The sequence below is a fragment of the Ixodes scapularis genome, unplaced genomic scaffold (assembly GCF_016920785.2).
Source record: "Ixodes scapularis isolate PalLabHiFi unplaced genomic scaffold, ASM1692078v2 ptg000597l_1___fragment_1__unscaffolded, whole genome shotgun sequence".
NCBI classification, from domain to species: domain Eukaryota; kingdom Metazoa; phylum Arthropoda; class Arachnida; order Ixodida; family Ixodidae; genus Ixodes; species Ixodes scapularis.
The window spans coordinates 1271300-1294579 of record NW_024610006.1 but is presented as its reverse complement, the minus strand read 5'-3'; the positions used below and the strand labels follow the sequence as shown (position 1 = coordinate 1294579).

The window sequence follows — 23280 nt, the reverse complement described above, 5'->3', positions numbered from 1 at the left end:
GGCGCTACGGTCGCGCTATCATCATCATCAAAGCGGGGATAGGAGAACGGCCGCCCCATAGGCTCTCCACGTCGGCGCGCGAGACGGCGTAGATTCTTTCGTTTATTTTGTCGCATACTATCGGTGGGAAAACAATTCTAGCGGAAAAAGATGCAGTACTGTTCGGTGCTTCAGTGAAGATCGAATCGTGTTACCAGCGTGCGGCCCAAATTTATATAATCGCTTCTGTGGGTGCGTCGTCTGCTCTAGGCAGACTTTGGAGAGCATGGATCACCACGACTGATGCCTGTCTCCGGCTGAACTGGAATATTTATGTTAAATATTTGTTTCTTTTAAAATGGATGTATCGGTTCATCAACGTGGAAATAAAAAAAAATAAAAATAAAGTCCGACCCAGTTAACATAATACTGGTACTGTGGGCTGTGAAATCGCAGCTTCTATGCTTTTTTTAACGTCAAGCTTTTGCAGTAATATAAATATTCAGAATGAAGATAAGCTAGCGTTGTATTAGAAATTACCATGCTATTGAGTTCCTCTGCCCTTTTACTGTGCCATAGTGTGGGTAAATTTTTTGGAGTCTGAACAAATCTACTGCGTTGCGATGAGGAGTGAGTGTCTCTTCTAGTTAAAATCTGCAAACTGCACGGTTGGAGTCTGAACAAATCTACTGCGTTGCGATGAGGAGTGAGTGTCTCTTCTAGTTAAAATCTGCAAACTGCACGGTTGGCAGGACAACTGAAACAAGTGAAACAAACTGTTCTAATATATCTGCCGTGACTGTAATAAACGAGTGTAACCGAGCAACGCAATAATGTTCCTGCTATTAAATGCTTTTCTCGGTAGTGTGGGTTCACCCCCTTCAATTTTCTTGGTGAGGGCCGCGGATGTCAAGAGGCTAATACTATACATTTCTGGCTAAATAATCTTGTATTCAAACACAGTAGACTCTGCAACCCCAACAAACGACGCGCACCACGACACAGACAGCATCGGCCGCAGTGATACTCTTTTACTGATGAGGGCTAGCGACCTTCACGAGATTTTCCGATCTCCCTCCGCCCTCACCTAACCTATATCGGGACTGGGCAGTTCATCGATTAACTTTTAGATTATTCAAGTAATGCTTTAATTTTTTTTTTCCATTCAATTGGAGTCTAGTACTGGAGAAAGTCAGCAAGCAGTAAAATATGCCGGCTTCAATATTTTTGACGTCTTTATTTCTTTTGTGACACTAGCTTGCACGGTAAACCACTTCAGCGTGCTTGTCATTTCGCCGAGGGTGATTATACTGTTTAAATAATAACTTAAGAAATACTTTATTTTAAAAGGCTTCCCGTGATCATATTTATGTAGGACTCACAGCGTGAAGTCTAGAATGGGAATGCAATATGCCATTTGTGACATAGTAAAACCAGTACTAAATATGTAGTTTTAACGTCTTTCACGCAATATGACCTGGAAAAAATCAACGTACGGATTAATTGATTAGTCTATTTTAAGGATAGCGATTAGTCGGGTTAATTTTCTAATCAAACCACAAACCTACTCAACATTCAATGCTTTATGAAAGCCACGGTTTGTGCGAGATAACAAAAATACGTGGGACCAGCGATTGTGTAAAAAACAACACACTAAGATTATGGAAGCTTAATAATAATAATAATAATCGCTTTGCTGAATTTCTACGCATGGCAAACGATACAACACAACCTTTAGTAAGAAGAAACGGCAACAAAAACATAAAGAATTTAATAAGGAATATCAAGCTCAGCCGGAAACGGGCTTGCGTCGTCGAGGTCCATGCTTCTGAGCGTGCGCCCGTAGCAGACGACGCACGGCGGTATCCCCGCTTTCGCGCGTTTCCAATTTCGGCCGCACAGTGGCGGCACGGTTCGATCGCGAGGCGAATAGCTCAACATCACAATTTGCATTTTCATTCCAACCATTAAGAACTCAAGAAACAAAATGAAAGTTTTGCACATGGTTCATGCAAGACATTTGTGCATGGCATTAGGAGATAGATATTTGAATACTCACAGCTCTCCTAGGTTTCTCATATGTTGGGTCAAGCACGCACGTAACATTTGTTTATTTTAATAATTGCAGGAACGCTGTTTTGTGAAACTCTCGCAGCTCCTGTCAGGATGCCAGCCAGCCCCTTGGTTGGGGCACCTGACCCGCTGCCAAGTCACAAGAGTCATGGTGATGTAGACGGCCTGCTCTGCGTATGAACTCTTGTCAACCTGTCAATCGAAACCGAAACCATGCCACAATCTTCCCTGGCTAACTAGTTCCATGGGTGCGAAATGCGGACTGCTGCATGCTGGAATTTTATAAAAGTAGTGTATTTTTTTTTAGACGTTTATGTTCTACGTCGAATTTTTTAACGATGGTGTATTCGCCCTTAGCAACACCCCTAGCAACGGTTTGTTGTGAAACACCAGACTTGCGGCTTTCAATCCAATCCAGTGTCGTAGCTGTCTGGCTGTCTTTCGCCGTGCCCGCGGCAATCGACGCTTCGCACCATGCTTCGCATTTCGCGGTCGCAGTTATTTTGTATTGTTCCTGCGTAGTCGTGCGACGTTGTACTCGCACAGTTCATAGGCCTTCTAGTTCCACGTCGTAGACACCAGCTTTACGACACACCCCGACTCCGAGACAAGACTGGCCGAAGGGTGACACTTTCACATCACAAGGTAGGCACCGAAAAACTGGCTCCCCCAGCCATTGGGCCGAAATTCTTTGTCGTGACATCCTGACAGCGTGTGCTGTATGCCGTAAATAGCCGCTGTATTTCGTTTCATCTTGCACAAGGGCGACTTCCACTATTGTGCTCCCATAGGTTTTAAACACGGCGTCAGCTGTTTTGTGGCACAGCCTCCAGATTTTCCAACGATATCGCGCGAACGTCGATTGTCCCGTGGATCAGCGCTTTATCGCGGCGTGAAACAGCAGGTCAGTGGGTCTACTCACGTGTGGCAGAAGGCACATGCTAGCCTCGCTGACCTGCTGTTTCACGCCGTGATAAGGCGCTGATCTACCGGACAATCGACGTTAGCGTGGCTTCCGCAGCACTCAAACCACGCACTTGCCGCGAGAAGAATGTCTTGCGTTTCATTCGCACTCGGTTTCGTGCGAAGCCAAACGAAGCCACGAGCAGCCGCGCTTCGGAGAGCCGGCCTCTTCCGTTCGTGCGACCTTGGTAGCGCTGTCGTCGAGACTTTGGTCAATAGGAGAAGCGGGCAGAGCCAGGGCGTGTACGAGACGCAGATAGAAGGCTTGACACGCCAACCAGAAGCCGCAAATAATCGCCTAGCAGTGTTAGCGCGAAAAATTTTAACCTGTGCCAAAGAGTTTAATAGAGTAACTGTTTATGGCTGAAAATATAGTCTACGTGATGCTTCGATTATGATCGTGCAAAAAGGTGTAAGAATCGAATGTCCCGCTCGAACTCCGTTTTGCTCGGACAGAGTCTGACCGCTCGGACGTGGCTCAGACGCCTGGCATACAGATCATGTCGACCGTTCTCCTAGATATTGATTTTGTACGACCGTGATAGTACAATCACATGCATCATGTTTTCATTCGCCAAGGGTTAGTCCGACGCACTTATTAATTTTGTTTCTCGCGACCACTGCCAGGGTATTATTTGCGGCTTCTGGCTGGCCACATTCAAATCTGTGAAGACGCCCTGGGACACGCCCAGCCCGCTTTCGGCCAATGGCGCCTCTTCATTTGCTTCCTATACTTTCCAATGAATGGCCAAACTCTTTCTATGTATACACCTTTCCAAAAAACGCTCCTAGGCCACTGCCATGTTGCTGATGCTGATGCGGCTGGTGCGACTCTCGCGCCCTCTATCAGCTAGAAATTTTCTGCCACCCTCTGGGACTGTGAAGACCCGCTCGGCGTGGTTCTCTACCTATGTTTTTGCGGTTTTGCATTTAATGTTTTCTCGCCCCTCTTGAAAGTTTCCACTTAATTTTTTTTATGCGTGCTGCGTACCCTTTTTGTGTTATCTTCCACTGTGATAAATAAGGCTGGTAAGTACCTGCCATTCAAGCTTTTCTGCTCGACATTCACGGGAAAGGAAGGAGGTGAAGGACGTCGAACGACCCTCGACGCGATTTTGCAAACATTGTTCTTCCCCCTCCCAGAGATAATCCGCGTAGAATCCTCAGTCGTCTCCAAATATAGCTGTCCGGGTTGGGGTGAGAAACGGGTCAGTCGCGTCTGTTTCTTTGCTTTGGTGCGGTTATGAGAAAAGGTAGCTCTTCCCAAAACGGGCCCCGAGACGAAGTCATCTCTGATTCCGTCCGATCATCAAGATGTGACTGTCGTCGACTGTGACTGTGTTATTTGAGATCTTTCTCAAATAAATTCTTTTCGGATAACGCTGCATCGTGTGGTACGTACGATATATTGTTTGAATGTTACCACTTCCTCAATTGTATGTCCGTGTCCTGTCCATCGGTAAACACGTTATTTGTGAGCATGAAAAATGCATGCCTTGCGGCCCTCAGGCTTCTGTTGCAATTTATTTTTGACAGCAAAGCGCTTTGTCGTTTCACATGCGGTGAATCCTGCGGCGCCGTCAAAGCTTATCGTAAGAAATAAACACAAACAACTAGAACTATACATTCCAATCGAACTCGTTCTGTCGCGCGCGTACCCAACAAAAATAGTTTAGATTTTTTTTTTTTTTTAAATGTGGGACAATTCTTTCTCAATGTCCTCGGGAAAATACATGTAGCATGAAACACAAAATATAGCGGGAAACGACGATAATTTATACGCCAGCAGTGTTTGAAACTGCGCCTACACAGGCTGCGCCTATTGACATCACAGTCCACTCGGTTAGGGTTAGGAGGGACGCTGGTGAGAGTCTAGCCTCAAACTCAGTGACTGGGCTCGAAAACAGTTTGTTGCCCCTGGGGTTGAGTGTTTTTTGGAAAGGTGTATAAGGATGGCTAGTTGGGCTAGTTGGTTTTGCATCATGATGTAAAACACCAAAACAACAGAGACGAAAAAGAAGGGAGAACTGGACAGGACGTGGCGTATTACACCATGGTTTCTACGTATAGCTCTGCCCGCTTGGTCTGGAGGTCGATGACACGAAAACTTTATCACGGGTGACGTCAGAACTGTGCAGTGTGCAACCACGTCCTTTCTTATCTGCTGGCCTGCTTTCTTCAAAGCGACGTGCTCCTGTCTGATCGTAACGGCTGTACATGCCGCTTCGGCAGCCCTGATTCCACAATCTTCGCTCATCACTCTGGACAGCTGCCGAGCTCACGTGCTCTGCGGCACGAGCAGTTCACGCAACTCGCTCGCGCGACTTGTCGAAGTGTTAAAAACAGTTGTGTGCAATTCCGCAACTCCGCCTCGGAGGTTGCGACGGGGAGGGCTGCACATTTGCCTCTACCGGACTCTGAGCCACGGGCATTTGCTTCTTGCGCATCCAACATTGTCATGTGGCAGGAACCCTAAACGTTTCTTCAACTGCTGCCATAGTTCTACGGAAATTTGTGCAGCTGAGTAAACCTACGCATAGACCAATTTTCTTGAAGCGTGGACCAACCACTGGTCTCTATTGTAGTAGGCTGGATTCAAATCGGAAGTCTGTCGGTGGCGCCACCGGCAGCCATTGCTTGGCACCAAGCAATACGTGCCTTGCACGGGACGTCATATGGCTCCATACCATTCCTGTGCCCGTACCCTCTGGAACATACATTTTGGCAGCATCGAATCTGTTCTTCTACGCAAAGTTCTCCGAGAGGAAGAAATTCATTGGTCCTAAATGTGTGCTCCGGAAGGTACGGGCACTGGAGCATGGTCCGCAGCAATGGTGGCTGATGTGACGTCAATGCAAGTCGTGTATACACGCAAGTCTATGGGAGAAACACACAAAAGAAGGAAATTAAAGCTTCTACACAGTGTTCGAAGGCATGTATTTTTACGATGTGCTGCAATAATTTTATTGTGTGTTTGGAGGTTGAATTGCGATTTCTCAAGCATTCGAATGCCCATTAAAATATTGTGCCATAGCACCCATGGCTGATCTGGCAAGCTTGCTCTCGTGGTGGAGTGAACAAATAAACTTGCTGTCAATAATGCCGTCGTGGGGGAGCCCAGAAGTTGCTGAACGTCAACAAAGTTCCATATTGGCAGCGTCTTTCCGGGAGTGAGCGAAATCATAGCAGAGCCTTCAAGCTTGTCACCTGCTAAACCCGACTCATTGAAACCGCCACCGACTCCGAGGTACCTCTAGGTAACTCTCTTCTCAGTGAGCTGCTCTACATTTTTTGCCCAGTAGAGTCACTCTCGACAACAAAACGTTTCTATATAACAACCGCGAGGGTTGTCAGATTTAATGTTTGTGCACTAGCTATTTGACAGGCTTCCCGACAGCAGCCAAAAGATTCAGTGACGACAACAGTTTACGAGCGGGGGAACGTCACTTTTCTTTGTCTTTCCCATAGAGTTTTATGCATTAGCCAATGTCAAGTGATGGGCGCTGGTGGCACCACTCCTCCCTATTAAGACGAGCCTCGATCCGTGATCCAGCTTACTACAACAGAGATCAGTGGCACCAACTAGCCCAGGTACTGATGTCGCTGGCTTTCTGGCGCAATATAATAAATAACATGCTGAAAAGAGCAGGGCCATGACATGACGTGGTGAGGCTAGCCTCTGTGATGCAGCTTCTTCGGTAGGTGCATCCCCTCTGACCTCATCGCCCGTCTGTCTATGCTGAAAGAAGCAGTGGTGAATCTCCTTCGTGGGATTGCCAATGGGAGCAGCTTCATCTCCATCTTTGGCAAACTCCACCGGCGAACCAACTCCATTGTGACGTCGGTCAACACGCACGACTGAGTTGAAACTCTATCGGGATTTTTCCCTTAAAGTGTCCCCACTAAGAATCTCAAAACACCGCGGTGAGTATAACAGTAGAAATATTATTTTTAAGTTGGCAAAATGAATAGCATGAGACAAAATTAAAAAAATATATTTCTGAAATCTGGTTGCATGAATTAGTACCTAATGTACTGAAATAATGAATACTGTCACGGGTGGTGACCAAAAGAAAACAGAAAATGAACAAGAAGAAATAAACGTTTAATGTGGCGAACTTGGGCCAAAAATAAAAGGGTACAAAAGAAAACAGCAGAGCGTCGCGGGCGTCGATATCGGCGAAACCGCAGGATCGAGCGCAGAGGCGAGACTGACTCGACAAGGTCGCGAGCGGCGTCTTATCTAGAGTGAGTCACTATCTCGAAGATTCGGCGGAGAAGGTTCGAGCGTAGCGCGCTCGCGGCGAGAATGTACACGCACTTTCTAGAACAACATAAGCAGGGATAAACGACAGAAGTTAGGTCCGGAGCAAGAATAAACGAGAAAGTACTAGAAGTCCGTGACCCTGCGCGCGGCATTATGTACACGCACTTTCTAGAACAACATAAGCAGGGATAAACGACAGAAGTTAGGTCCGGAGCAAGAATAAACGAGAAAGTACTAGAAGTCCGTGACCCTGCGCGCGGCATTATCTCCGGGCTGGAAGTGAACGTCCCTACGACGAAGGTTGTAGCGGCCGGCGTCGACGCGTTGCTGGTCTTGAATCATGAGTCGGGCGAGCTGGCGGACTTCTTCGGCGCGTTGAGCAACCGCCTGGGCGTCGTCGCTCTCGTTGTCAGATGGCTCATGGGGCAGCATGGCGTCCAGCATGGTCGTTACCTTCCGACCATGCGTTCTTCTTGTTCATTTTCTGTTTTCTTTTGGTCACCACCCGTGACATTTTGGTGGAGGTGCGGGGTAACCGCATGCCCGTGCAGCGCTCCCCCCCCGAGTTCTCGCAGTGCAAGTCCGAACACAAGCCCCCAAGAACCCAACGAAGACCAGACCGAGATCCGACTATGTCGCCGGAACCTTGGCCTACCCCCGGAATCAGGACCCTTGCTACCCAGCACCTCCACCAAAATGTCACGGGTGGTGACCAAAAGAAAACAGAAAATGAACAAGAAGAAATAAACGTTTAATGTGGCGAACTTGTGCCAAAAATAAAAGGGTACAAAAGAAAACAGCAGAGCGTCGCGGGCGTCGATATCGGCGAAACCGCAGGATCGAGCGCAGAGGCGAGACTGACTCGACAAGGTCGCGAGCGGCGTCTTATCTAGAGTGAGTCACTATCTCGAAGATTCGGCGGAGAAGGTTCGAGCGTAGCGCGCTCGCGGCGAGAATGTACACGCACTTTCTAGAACAACATAAGCAGGGATAAACGACAGAAGTTAGGTCCGGAGCAAGAATAAACGAGAAAGTACTAGAAGTCCGTGACCCTGCGCGCGGCAATACAATCAACGTTAACTACAACCCTTTACGTTGCGAAGACAGTTGTGGCCGACAACGCTAAGAAGCGCAAGCTAGGTCGCTACGTCTCGGCACGACAGTTTGCGCTTCTCCTGGACTTTCTCGGTGAAAGTCGAGTTTTCTCGGGGACTGCTACAGAGAGCTTTGTTACCAAGGAGGAGCGAGATACACTATGGGGCGTAATAGTTTGAGAGTTAAATGCCCTTCGGCCATAAAGAATAACTTTCTGGAACTCACGTGCATGCCAGACGTGGGCTAGCGACCTGAGAGTCTCGTGTCCCTAACAGAAGACCGGTGCAAACCTGCCAACTCTTCCGAATTTTTCGTAAAATGTATGAATTGGGACTAATTCTACGATTTTACGAATCTTGCTTCAAATTTTACGAAAAAAAGATACTTTTTTCATTTCCATTTTTTTTAACATTTTTTTCGTAAAACCGTTGCTGGCGGTACCTCACACTGCCACAAGAGGGCGACAGGTGCCGTCCATGGCAGCGTTGTGGTTTTTACTATCCGTCTATCCGGGGGCCACATATCCAAAATCAATCCAAAGCCCAAAGCCTTTGTTTGTGTGTTTGGCGGCGCATGTTGGTTTGGCGTGTTCAGACGTGGTTGGGCCTCTGTTTCGGCCAGTTTCGAGGCGAGAAGTGCAGCGTCTGTGTTTGTTACACGTGTAATCATAGCATTCCTCTGGTTGCGGTGGCTTCGCGGTGCAATGGCAAATTCCAAACCTAAAAAGAGGTACTTTCAGGTGTTCTTGAAGTCCTACACGTCGGAATTCCAGTGCTTTGTGCCGTCCAAAAAGGAGAGAAGTTTGGATTCTGTAGCACGTGCACGTGTAACGTAAGCGTTTTGCACGGTGACAAGGCTGACATTAAGCCTTGCCACCTTGCGAAACAGCCCCCCCCCCCCCCCCCCCCCCCCCGCAATTGCGTGAGTTTTACGAATTTTAATGTCCACAGGTTGGCAGGTATGCCGGTGGAGGCGCGAGTGATGGGCCGTCCCTAAACGCGGAGCAAGAAAAATTATTATTTTTTGTGGGGACGGATTTCTCTCGAGGGGGCGGGCGTGCGCCCCCGACAGTGGACGCGCCGCTGTGGGACTTCACGGCTGCAGCAGCAGCTTCGATAAGTACCGTGAATCTCTTGGATCATGAGCAGACACCATGTTGCTTTTTACCTTATTGAACACTAATGTACAAAACAATGTGGTGCGAATGTATTGTTTCGTGGTGTTTTCCACGAAAGCTTGGATATCGGGGCTGCAGCACATTTCTAGACCCACTCGGAGACAATAAATCCGTGACATTCGAGAAAAAAAAATAATATTGAGTTTAGGGTGCACACTATTAGACACAGGTATAACTAGAAGGGCTGTATAGCGTTGTGGCGTGTTACATAGTTGAATTATATTATGCAGGGGTCTGTGGCTAAAGGCGACATGGCAAAGGGAGGAGAGGAGGAACGTCCTGCGCAAGTGGCATGCCCCCTACCACCGAATGGTACGAACGGTCTGGAGTTGATACGGCACGGGATCTGCTGTCCATTCGGCAGGACCAGCTGGCTGTCCAGCGAGAACTTCTGGCCACACAGCAGGGTCTGCTGGCCACCCAGCAGCAGCAGCTGGCAGTTCAGCAGGAAATGCTGCTCGTGCAGAGAGAGGCAGTCGATGCACTCCGTCGACTTGCAAGCGTAGGTGTTAAGAGAACTGTAGTGTAGTGCACTCCCAATCATTGTTGTTAGGCTGATTTTGGTCAACCCTACTTTAGCCAGTTAAGTTAGAAGGCAGTGTTCTTAGACTCAAACTGAAACCAGATATGATTTGTATGTGTATTTGAAGTGTCCAACAGCGAAGGCTTTATTTTGTTTATTTCAATGAAACCTTCCAGTGCCATAATGCTAATGAAAATTGGCAAGCCTTGAGACAAAATTTTTTCAACTTATTAAAAATTACCATACTGTGCTCGACAATCCGAACTACTACGTCTAAACCGTGGTTCAATAATCCACTTCATCGTTTATCTCATAAAAAGAAAAGATGTTTCAGGAGCGCTAAAAAAGGAAATACTTGGCCTAAGCTTGCCACTTGCTCTTCCGAATAAAAAACTATGTTAAAGGGGTGTTAGCACACATTCTTTCTGATAACTCTAAGCAGACATTCTTTCTGCAAACTCTACCTAATATGTTAATAAACAACCCTCGCAAATTTTGGAGATTTGTACTCTGAAATTAATCTAGTGAATAGCTCTTGTAATAACATATTGAATAGTGAATGTGTGAATATTTAAATAGTGCGTTTTCTGATGCTTTCACTATTTCTACACCCATTACTGGAATTTCTCCTGTTATAGAGAATGATTTTCCAATGGATTCAATTGTTATAAACATTCAGGGTGTTTTCAGCGGTATAGAAACCCTCAAAATATCTCCATCATGTGGCATAGAGGAAATCATTACGAAGGCTCTCACTAACACTAAATTTTCATCCGGTCTTTACCTCAAAGATATTTGAGCAGTCCGTGGACACAGGGGTGTTGCCCTCTGACCGGAAAATTAGTAAGTAGGCCAATATCACTCACCTGCCTCTACAAGATCCTCGAGCATGTCATTTACAGGCACCTGATTAACTTCCTGGATTCCTGCAATTTCTTCACCAATGTGCAGCATGGCCTCTGGAAACGCCTTTCTATTGGGACCCAACTACTTATTATAACTAACGATTTGTTTAAAAATCTTGACACCGGCTTTCCTACTGACGCTGTTTTGCTTAATTTCGCCAAAGTTTTTGCTAAAGTCCCGGACAATCGCATTCTTCTTAAACTTTCTTTCCTAAAACTAGATCCTCATGTTCCTAAGTGGATTGAATCATTCCTTATTCATCGCTCTCAATTCGTTTTCACTAACAGCACATCCTCCTCTTTCTCTCCCGTTTCTTCCGGTGTTCCACAGGAAATTGTGCTTGGGCCTTTGCTCTTTTTAATCTGCATTAATGATCTCCCTCTTCACATCTCATCCTCTGTTCATCTTTTCACTGATGACCTGTGCTGTTTATAGACTAATAAAAAACCCATATGACCATGTTGCACTCCAGAACGGCATTTAAGGGGAGACACTGCTCTTTGAAGCAAAATTTTACTAAGAAAACACATTTTTAAAAATGTGTTTTTTGAAGTTTGGCAAGCACTTATCATCTTGTCCTGAAGGATTTTCGACATATTGAATGAGGGCTACAAATATATTAAATAGGCTGTCAGGCTTTTTGTGGGTGCCTTTTAGGCATCCGGCAAAAAATGATTTTGAAACTGGAAGGTTCAAAAGTGTCATAAGTAATTTATAAATCATCCTAGAGCTTTCATTTATACCTTATTGGATTGCACATACCTCTCAGTTCACTGATCTATGTTTATTTTCTGAGCTCAGTATTTTAATTTGCGTTAATCCTTTCCATAATCATTGCAAATTAAATTTTTAATATTAATAAATCTAATTAGGTTACCTCAAAACAAAGTACATATTTGTAGTCCGATTGTAATGCCAAATAAGCCATGTAAATTTCATTTTATTTGAATCGCAAGTTATATAAAAAAGCTCTTGAAGCAGTGTGTCACACATGGCAGATGTGTCTCAACATTAGCAAATGCACACACCTTTGCTTTACACATTCTTGCTTCCAGCCCTTAAACTCGTTAACATTCAATGGCACTACCATTCTGACTGCTACACAGTAAAAATATCTAGGCGTTCGTTTAACCACTAATATATCCAGGAATGTTCATGTCGACGAGACAATATCATCCTCAAACCGCTCACTCGGTTTTGTTTGTCGCAATTTCAACTCTGCCTTTTCTATCCTTAAACGTCTCCTTTACGCCATGCTTGTTCGCCCTAAACTAGAGTATGCTTCAGCTATCTGGCACCCACATCAGTCTTTTTTTAACTAACGCAAATCGAATCTGTCCAGAATCGTGCTGCTCGATTTATTTTTTCTAATTAGTCTCGCTTTTCTTGTGTCACTGCAATGAAATGTCAATTAGCTCTTCCTGATCTTTCCGTTCGTCGCAGAATTTCCCGTCTTTGCATTTCCATAAAATGTACTATTCGGAACCATTACGACAGTCTCTCCTCAGCCAGCCCAGCTATATCTCTGCAAGACTCGATCATTCGTGCAAGATTACCCTTCCCAGGACCATTTCAACATTCCCTTCTACCAGAAGCTATTGTAGACTTGAATGGCCTTCCGGATGATATTGTCACCATCACCGATAACGCTAAAATCAGAACTGTACTAACCATGCACTCCCCTCTGTAATGCCCTTCGGGGCCTTGAGGGTAATTCTAAGTAACTAAAGAAACAAATAAATAATATTCCGCCACCAGCGTGTGTTCGTGTAATTATAGGAAACTGGCCTCGTTACTGAAGGACTTGTCACGCGGCAACTCTGCCGTCAGTGTAACTAAAATGCATCATTCGCAAGCGCAGGCAAGGACGCCACCAAGGCAGCTCCAAAGGGGAAAGAGAACAGAGTAAGGGTGGATTTACTCGCCCCACATACGCCTTTGATCAGACTTCTCGACTTCTTTCGTTAACACAGCCATTCTCTTTTCTTCTGTGCTTTAGGAGCACCTAAAATGCCAGTAACTCGTTGTCTACGAGTAATCTAATAAGGTGAATGGTGAAAACTGCTCTGCAACATGACTGCACAGAGCTTACCAAGGTGAAAAGTTGTTTGGCAAAAGTTTCGTATTGTATTGCTTGCAACGCGTCTGAAAACATCTGGCGTGCTTTTAACTTTACTAATGTGTTGCGTAACAGTTTGCATTTTGTGCATAATGCGCTCCCCTTTTCCTGCAGGCTGTAGAGGGACAAGCAGCAGCAAGTGCGCACCAGTCGTCCGCACTGACTTCGCTAGTGCTTCAGCTCGTCGGTGTGCAGAATCTCCATCCGCCAGCCGAATAAAGTGGGTCTCTATGCTCCATTTCATTTTTGGCACGGGTTACACCACCGTTACTTGAACATCTCAGTTGAAAAACTGCCATAGGTGTCCGCTTTGCAGAATTGTTAAAAGCGAGCAGTCGCAGTCCCGCTGTTCTTGCTGCAGCGGCCATTTTGTAAACTGTGGCTAGACCAAACAACATCTGTGCCTCGATGGGCTTCTCAAGCGTGGCACTGCTCCCCATTGTAGCTCGCTGTGGCTCGCGTGTGGTGTCCGCATTTGAAGACCAACTTTCCTTAACTGGTATGTCGTAGTAATCTTAGATTACGCCACAAGCGAACTTGACATGCAGAAAGAAGGAATTTTTATCAATGTAGACTGCTTTGTAACATCTTCCAACTATTCATATTTGTTTATTCAAAGTGTTCAATAATGGCCGAAGTGTCTCACTTGGTGCACTTGTTAGTAACAGGAATACAAAGGATTTCCAGCAAGGAAGCCTAAGGAAGCTCGAGCACTTCTTAAAGGACACATGCAAAGGACTAATAAAGTTTTTTTAAACAGCCTGGTTGGGAAAAGGAAGTCATAAAACGAATTCACAAGGAAAATAAAACTTTTAAGAGCTATATTCACGGCGCTATACGAATTTGTAGTTGGCGCCGGCGGGCGCTGCGGAAAAGTGGCTGCTAGTTGTCACGTGACTGGTCGCTATTTGTCACGTGGTGCTTCCGCTCTATCGGAAGCTTCCTATGGTCTCTAAAAGTTAGTTATTCATCTTTATTTCAAGTGCAACAAAACACAAAGATTAATCGGTAACTTTTCGAACCCAAAGAAAGCTCCTGAAAAAGCGGAAGCAGACGTTATAGACCTGTGTGACGGTCAGATGACGGCGGCAGCGCTGCGGGGTAGACAAACTTGCGCGGCGGTGGCGGTGTGGAGAAATGAGTTGACGGCGGCGCACCACGCTCAGCGTGCAGCGGCGGCGTGACTGTGAGTCGACTTTGAGACGGCGCACAGTCTATCACATGACTTGCGGCGGCTCCCACGGGCGCAACTACAAAATCATTTTGTGCCGTCAATATAGCTCTAAAATTTTTTTTCTTCGTTCTAATTTTATTTTATAACATTCTTTTTCCATCTGGTCTGTTTACAAAAAAAATGTTTTTTTACTTCGCATGTGTCCTCAAACTTTTAGTACTTTATCGTTAGAAGTTGGAACCGCGTTCCCGCAAGATAAATCGTGATTTGATAGAACTGAAACGTGATCCGATCCGAAACCTTGCCGGCCAGCAGCTTTCACGCGATCGGTAGATCTGTTTGGTGTACTTTAACCTTGCACCTGCTTGTCACTTCGAATACGATAACTTCGTTAATCGTAGTCTGCTGCTTCGATATTCAGTTGCACAATAGGATAAACTCGAAATTTGGTGCCCTGTTCCTCCGCGCAACTCCGCGTCCGTTGCTTACGCACGTCACGTGGTTCGCACATATAAGTACTATGTCGAGCACGTGTGGGTTGTGTGATAAGCAGAGCTGGTTTGCATTTTGAGCAGCTGAAAGCCACTAAGAAAATAATCAGACTTGTACCCGTCACTGAAAAAGTAACCGATGACAGTTACAATCACTTTGCTGTATAAAGTACCCGACTACAATTACAATTACAGCCTCAAAGAAGTAATCGAAAAATTACTCTAAAGTAAGCAATTACTTCCCACGTTACTTTTCATTCAAACTTTTTTTATGATAGCATAATCCGTGGAATCTCGCGCTCAGTTGTTAAAGAAAAAAAAAAAAGAAAGCCTCGACTGTTTTTGCTTAAAGCGCGAAACACACGTACAACCAAACCGTCCGATCCGACGTCTGACCGCGCAATACGACGGTCGGAGGCAAGGGTTTTCAACGCTCTCCGATGCTGCGGAACCCCCTCGCCCCCCAAGGTCATTCCGGCAGTCCGCACGTCGGATCGGACGGTTTGGTTGTACGTGTGTTTCGCGCTTAAAGCTGAGTGAGTGATGGCACACACCTAATCCCTCACAAGAGGCTAGATAAAGTCATTTTTCATACCCATAAGTAGTCTCCGGTGTAGAAATAAAAATGTACCCACGAAAAAGAAGCATAGTAAAGTGGCCTACTAATCCTCACAGCCTCGTGCTTAATAATTTCGAAAAAAAAAAAGCCCGTTGCCCGGAGCTGAATAACTCCAACTCCCTCCCCCCCCCCCCCCCCAAAAAAAAAAAAAAAAAAGATATGAGGAAGATTGTAATGGGGGGTAATTTTGTAATCGATTACAGCAAAAAATTAGTTCAACTAAAAAGATCATTACCCCTTAAAGGAAGTAATCGAAGCGTCACAAAATTGCAGTAAAAATAATCAATTACAAGTAATCTTGTAACACGTTACGTACGAGTCTGGAAAGTATAGAGGCTCACAAAGTTTCAAGTTTTCACACCTTTTACACTGTTATTCCATCTACCTAGGTCCCTAACCACTCATGTTCATCTGTGCTGCTAAGCGCTATTGAAATTGCTCCCGTGCGTGTCTAAGACACAAGCTGAAGTGCAATGAAAACTGATCTGAGCTGCTCCTAGCCTGCTCCAGAACATAGTTTTAGCTGCTCCCAACCTGCTCCTAAACAGCTGTTTCAGTTGCTCCCGTGGCTGTTCCCAAGGACATTTCGTGAGTTCCACCCCTGCACTAACTACGTCACCGGACCTTGTCAAGTCCATTCAATACTGCGACGGGCTCCGTGATTATAGGTTACAACATGTCGACTTGCCACTCCGTTCTCGTCAAACATTCTATTTCCAAGATCATTCGCGATTATAATGAGGCTGATTATAGATGAATAGATCATGGGTTGACAATCTTTTTTGACCATTACATTTAAATTGTCCTCTTCCATCAGTAGAGGAATCCGGCATTATTTAAAGCTAAAATGAACAGTCTTATAAATATGTTTGTTCCGACAGCCTGAGTATGCACTGATTCAAATAACCCATGGTTCACCAAAATGCTGCTCTTTTTGCATAACAAGAAAAGGCTATTTGCAAAGGCTAAACGTGTTAACACCTCAAGCTTTGGGTGCATATAACTTTGCCCTTAAAAACTACAATAAAAAGTTGAAATTGGCTAAGTTTTGTTTTTATGACTCGCTGTTTATTTTGAATGGTAACCCAAGGAAGTTTTGGAACATGGTGTCACCAAAATGCAATAACTCTGCCATCAAACCAAGCCGCGACAATGGCGATCCCATACAAGAAAGCGACTGCTCTGCAAATTACGACCCCAGCCAAAATATTACGTCCGTGGGACGCCGCATTCTCAACTAATGCCGATAATAAAAATGCGACCCGCCGCAAGCCGCTGCTCCTTAGCGGGCGGCAAGCGGTTTGTCGATCGCCAAAGCAACATTGGGCCGTGACGTCAGTATCCTTCTCTTTTTTTCCTCTGGTCCAGGAGTTGCGCGTAGTGCGCTTCTTTGAGCCACTACCACAGCTACTTCGGCTTGCGATTGGCGTGTTTAGCCGTTGCTTTTATCTGTAGCCCGTGTAGCTTCGGTATAGATTTTTGTTTATTTGCTTGTGAGGACTTCAAGACTCGTTTTAGCGAGCAACTCGGTGCGCCCAAGACTGCCCAGCTGTTCCTCGAAAGATGCCGAGCGCAACTTGTAGCGCTGTGGGCTGCTCAAACAACCCGCTGTGCAACCCGGAGGTGCTTCTTCACAAGTTTCGAACGGACCGGAAATTGAAGAAAGTGTGGGTGAACGCTGTTCGATGAGTGGACTTTGGACTTCGGCTTTTATGCGCCCGAGGAAAAAAGAACGAAAAAACAGAGGTGTACAGCCCAGCACTCGTGTGTTCGGACGCCGCAGCTCGCGCCGTAGAGCCTCAAAGCTTCGTGTCTGGGACTGACCCGCAGCGCGAAAGTGAGAGGGCCCCCAGTACTGTACGTCACTGGCAGCACAGCGTAGAGCAACGCCGCTCCATCCACAGAGCCCCGATGACAATTTAGGTCTAGCGACGAGTACGGAAGACCACACACACGGCGACAGCCGCAGAATACGGCACCGAACGAGTTCACTTGTTTTCCAGTCGCTAGCTTTTGGGTATACAAGCGACGAGCACGGCATAGCGCACGCATGGCGGCGGCCGCCGAGTACGGAATCGTACGAGTTCACGGGTTTTCCAGTCGCTAGCTTTTGGGTATATGCACTAGCCCTTGCTACATATGCTGGATAACTACCACGTATACAGAATTAAAACAAAATCAGCTTACCTCCTATCTTTAGACGGCTAGCGCAACAGAGGTAGGTGCCGCTCGGCGTGCGTGCTCGTTGAACGAGAACGATCCTGACGTCACGTTCACATAGCAGTTGATTTCGAGCGTTGCCGGAGCCTCGAGCGGCTAGTTTCGGGTTTGTTGGCCGCGCCCCAAAGAAAACTTTGAGGGGTCCATATCTGTAGAACTACGCACAATAACGAGAAAAAAATTGCACCTTGCAGTTCAGGGACGCTGACTGGACTAAAAACAGTCATAATCCCAAAACCGAAAGTATGGACCGGAGTTGCCCTTTAACGTTTGCTCGGCTGAAGTGGAAAAGGGTGGGAGGAGCTTCCACTTCGTTCTTGACCTGTCACCGACTCTAGGTGCATCTTTTTAGCCACACCTGCACTGGTGAAGAAAATTGTAGGGCAATGTATTTACGGTTCTATCTCGATACACATGCCAGAAGTACACCACCTTGCACTTTCTTACACATGCCAGAAGTACACCACATTGCACTTTTTCACACCGGTGCAGGTAGTGCAACTAAAAAAATGCACCCACTCAAAAAAAAAAAATTTGTATCGGCCCACCAAAGCTCTGCCAAAACCTCTTTGAACACAGTGTTTTATCAGCCAAATTTTATGAAAATGTGTACCAAAAGAAACCCTGACAGAGACATTTACGAGAGCAAACAAGTGGACTACATTGACTGCTTAGGCTTATAAAGAGAAACAAAAAAAGTAAAAAAGGAAGAAAAAAATATCTGCATTACGATTTAAGAGCATGTCATTGCAACGAACTGGTGAGCATAGAATGTGTGAAGTTCTGCGTGCACATGATGTATGTGGATGCAAAAACATGCCTTCACCCCAACCCAATAAGTGATTTCCCACATCAGAAGCCGCCTCGGTGGCTCTGAGGCGAGAGCACCGGCCTACAGGTCCTCAGGTGGCGGGTTCGAATCCCGACCGAGGTGCCCGCAATATGACGGAGGCTTATTGCAGAGAAGGCACTGTGTAACCGAGCTCCGCAGGTGGGCCAAATTAATCCTCAGTCCTCCGCTGGGGCGTGCCAGATGCCCGTCATAGGTGCCAGATGCCCGTCATAGGTTTGGCACGTAAAACCCCCAAATTTGACTTTCCCACATCAGAGCTAAAATTTGTGCAGCCACCCACATTACATGGATGTAGAACTGTACACCTTCTGTGCTTCCCAGTCTTTGATGAGATATGATTAAGCTTGCACAGCGCGACTCCAGTGAGCTGAATGATTACGGCAAGCATGCCAACACCGCAGAGCATGACAAGCTCGATGAGAGAGGGCGTCCACCTTCCTGACTTTCCGACGCTGCATTGCTAGTGTTCTTTCTTTGAGGCTCCTAGTGCCAGTGTCGCTGTTGGTGTCGCTACTGTCATCATTGTACCCGCAGTCAGACTCTTCCTACACAAAGGGGTCTGGGGCAGACTCCGGAACGGAGCTGTGTAAGCAAACATTGTGCAGAATAGCACATCCTGTTGCTAAATTACGTGCTCTTTCTGGGTCGTAGTGCAGAGCGTGGTACTTCTGCAGGCACCGGAACTGGTTTTTCAGTTTACCAATGCATTGCTCAACAACAGCGTGTTGAGCGGTGTTGGCCGAGGCCAGACTCGACAAGACGCACCGCTCAACACGCTGTTGTTGAGCGCTGCCTCTTGCTGGGGTTGCCAGAAATAGGGGTGAGTAGCCAGGGCTCCAGAGGTAGCATCTGTCACCTGCAGACAAAAATGGAACCGTATTTGCCATGAATGTTCTCGCATAACATTTCCAGGAGTTGTCTGAAAGTGCACTTGTACTAAAATGGGGCTACTGGTATGGTTTTATGACTTTCGAGAGAACCTGCTGATTGAAAGTCAAACTGGCAGGAAAAAATGTTATGTCGGTAATTTAATTGGCTTGCTCAACCATGTAAATAATGTCTTGCAAACCTGCATCGCCCATTGTTGTTTACCTCAATCTTGGGTAGAGGCTACAAGGAACAGCCACCAGATCTTTTGTTTCGTAAGTATATCTGACCTAGCAATGTCAGTTGTGCTGCTCTGACCATTGGCCACTGAGATTGGTCGTTTAATGTTATCTAGAAGCACCATTTTTTCCTGCTACACAAAGAAATTTGAGCTATCAAACATTTTCATCCCTGAACCAGTGCTGGTAGCTTGTAATCGGAGACTTGGGTGGGCAGATTACGTACTACGAGATGAACACTTGATGGGTCCAGTGACAGCGTTACAAATATTACAGTTATACCCAGGTTCTACATTTAAAATAAAAAATACGTCGAATAAGAGTACATTCATTAGTGGGAAGAATGGTACAGATCTTGGGGCTTTAACGGAGACAGAATAATCTCATTGGCTCGGGCCAGACTCTCTCGGGCCACAATTATTTGGCTCCTGGGTTAGCATGCTATGAATTTTGGTGTAAGTAGGAAATAGCCTAATGCAGGACGCCAACCAACTGCTCTTCGCTGCAAAACCAAACTGTCGGCGCATGTCAATCGAAGCACGTTTTTGGGGCTGAGAAACGTAAGCAGAGATGATCGAGCAAGAAGAAAAGTATGCCAGTCATTCCAGAGTATCATGCCTGGTCTGTGAGCATCATGGGAGAGGTACGATTACAAGAACCAGAGGCACCTTGTCTCCGGCTTAGCGAGAGACCTAACGGCCATCGACTCATCTGTCTCCCGGACCTGGTTTCCTCTGTGAATCTTTACGTTTGGCCCTGCGTTTCGGGGTTAAAGGCCGACGACCAGACTCGAGATTCTGCAAGGCAGAATTTCCTCCTCACCATGGGAGAGGAGGAAGCGAGGGAATAGTGGAAAGCGCAAACTGGTCGTCGGTTTTTAAGGAGCAGACGTATGCAATCCTGGAAGTAACAAACAGCCTGTCGTGGGAAAACCAAGGTTCGGCACGTAGGGGCAAAAAAGCCTGCACACGAAATATAGGCAGCATGCCCGGCTGCCTCCTTGATACCGAAGCAAGCCCTTAAACAATCAGCAAAAGCAGAGCTCTGTGTCATAAGTGTGCCGGGACTCCTCCAACTAGACCCTGAACCCGGAAAACGCGACACTTGGTCTCCAAAAACTGAGAAAAAACAGGGTGACCAGATTCTGACAAAGACTGTATTTCGACTGACTAAAACAGGTTATCTACAATCAAACAGCAAAACGTGTGAAGGGGGAAATGGTGAAAACTAAGAGCTGAAGTGGAGAGGAGCAACGTCCTTTCCACAACGGGTTGTTTCGTGCGTGCCCGTTTTCTCTTCGCTGGGGCCGCGCCACTACGGGAAGAGACTGGGGAATGTCTCCTATATTTCTAAAACTTGTCGCGCAACCCGTTGCAAAATGGCCGAGTGGCTTCCCCGACGGAATGTATCCTGAATGGTCGCATGATCTGACCTAGAGACCCGTTAAAATAATTTTTGATAGGGGCTGTAGTTTCACGAAAAGGATTGGGACAGACCTCACAGGTCTCTCAAAAAGCTATGATGGGTCTCTTACACCCCTCAGGAATTGTTAAAGGGTACTCAGGCCCCTTAGAGAACTTTGACGGTCATCTAAACTATACTCGCCGTCCACGATCAAGCCCTTGCAGCATGCTAGATGAGCGCTTAGTTTCGAGGCCTTCAAAAACAAATCTCCCTTCCACCCCTCCGAGGGAAAGCAAGGTTCAACCTGTCGTGCTTCCTCCAGCAGCTGTCGATGCTCACACATCGTGGACATGGCAGGGTTAGAGATACTGTGCTTACGTTCATACTTCTTAGGCCATGCCCGTTGGCGCTGCTTCGGTTTAAAATGGTCAGTTTGGTCTACAGGGGAGATGCGAGGCACGGCACCACGAACGAGCTCCCATTTTCCTCTCGCTATTGTCGTTGCCTATTTTTTGTTTGTACACTGTCGGAACGTGCGCACTGTTAATGTGGAGACTGCACATGGTAATGTGCCGAGAAAGACTGGCGTGTGAGCAGTATCGCGAGGTCCCAAGGTGGTTTTTTCTGGATGTCTGCTGGTGGCTTAAATAAGTGATGTTTTTCTTTCTTGCTTTTGTAACAGTGTTGTTAGAGAATTTAGTATATTTTACCCCTCCATTCAATCGAAATTGTCACCGATGGTAAGGATGCAGATTTGTGGTAATGAACTGTCCTCTCATGTTAATATCTTTTCAGATATATCAGTGTTTAGAAGGGAGCTAATTTTTTATCTTTTCAATTCCTGATTGCATGTTAGTCTTTTCTTTTTTACAAATGGGGTACATTGTGTTAAGTCATGTACTACCATTTTATGTGCCACCACACATGACCTAGTGCTCGTTCTGGGGCATGATTCAAATAAAGCATTATTATTATTATTGTAAGGTATGCCAAAATGGTGCAACATCCAGAAAATTTACGTACAGTAGGCTGTGTCTTCATTTACATTTTAGCAGCACTTGTCATCTTAAGGTAGGATATTCTGGCATATGAAATGTGATTGTGTTAATGATACAAGCTCACGAGCATATTTTGTCTGGTGCATCCCGCAGAACTTGGCTTGATTCGAGCGGCAGCGTGTTCGCTGAACGGCATCTGCTGTCTCTGCAGTCTAGATCAGGAATGAGGTAAGACTGCAACGGAAGCGGCTACGTAGATGTCTGCAAGGTGAGTGATGCATGCAGCCATTTCTTTGTTTGATATTGCGTTTCAAGAGAAGATGAAGCTGCGGCATTGTCTAAAGGTCCTGGTTTCTGCTTCCGCCTGGTCAACATTGCTGCCCCATGAATTGTATCTCATCGACTCTTATACTTTTTGCGAGCTGACGTTTGGGCTTGTTGCTTTGGATAGAATGCTATGGTGGGCTTGGCCTGGAGCCAGCTGAATGTCTTTGTCCATGAAGCCATAAACGAGGACATAATAATAATTTATTGCATATGAACAAAGCGAGGTTGAAGTCAGACCTGCCTAAGCCACATTGGGCTTGACTGGCAGCGTCTTGGATGCTTGACATGGATGCTGCTTTCCCATTTCGGGGTCGTGCTGTTTCGCCTTTTGCTCTAAGGGCTTGTTTGTACGTCTGCTTACCTGGTGTGCCCCGTGTGATAATTGCTTAGCGGAGGGAAATCTTTAACGCGGTGAGAATCTGTTTTATTTGTTTCGGCCTCCTCACGCTTCGTTGTTGTGCGGTTGTGTTGCAACCTTCCTTGCATCGTCGGATCCTTTGGTCTCTTCTGGAGACACGCATTTGCATTCTTCTTGGCTAGAAAGGTGTCACCCTGTGTCAATTTGCCTGATATGGCAGTTTGCGCAGTATGTCTCTCCTGAGTGCTTCTCTTCCGGGTGTGCTTTGCTGCACTCCTTGCGTCTTTCAGGTAAAGTTCATCTTGGTCTATATTTTTCATGATTTCTTGAATCGAAAACTGGGCTTGGACTTCTTGTAAAACTCCTTACTGCATCGTTTGGCGCAAGTCCGCAGACCTCCACTGTGTGCTCTGCTTTGCCAATCTTGGTTTGGGTTATGTGAAGTAATAGTTTCGCAACTTTAGATGGGATGCTCACTATTGCAGTGTTTTGGCTCTGGTTGATCTGCAGGCACCTGTTGGCTTGTTGCCCCATTGTGCTGGTGCCCTGAAGCTGGGCTAGAGCAGTGAGGACGCTTGAAGCCGGCCTACGTTGAGTCCGTTGCATGGTCGCAAAATTCGCTTAAACT

The 23280-nt window shown here is 46.2% G+C and overlaps 1 protein-coding gene across 1 annotated transcript; it reads left to right on the top strand.

The window, feature by feature from the left end:
- The first annotated feature begins 2438 nt into the window (after positions 1-2438).
- LOC120848043 lies at positions 2439-22340 on the top strand. Its single transcript, XM_042287912.1, has 5 exons — positions 2439-2697; positions 9785-10056; positions 10869-10920; positions 13217-13322; positions 22121-22340. Exons 2-5 carry the CDS (start codon positions 9847-9849, stop codon positions 22197-22199), a joined length of 447 nt encoding a protein of 148 aa, XP_042143846.1. The 5' UTR covers positions 2439-2697; positions 9785-9846; the 3' UTR covers positions 22200-22340.
- The last annotated feature ends 940 nt before the right edge of the window (positions 22341-23280 follow it).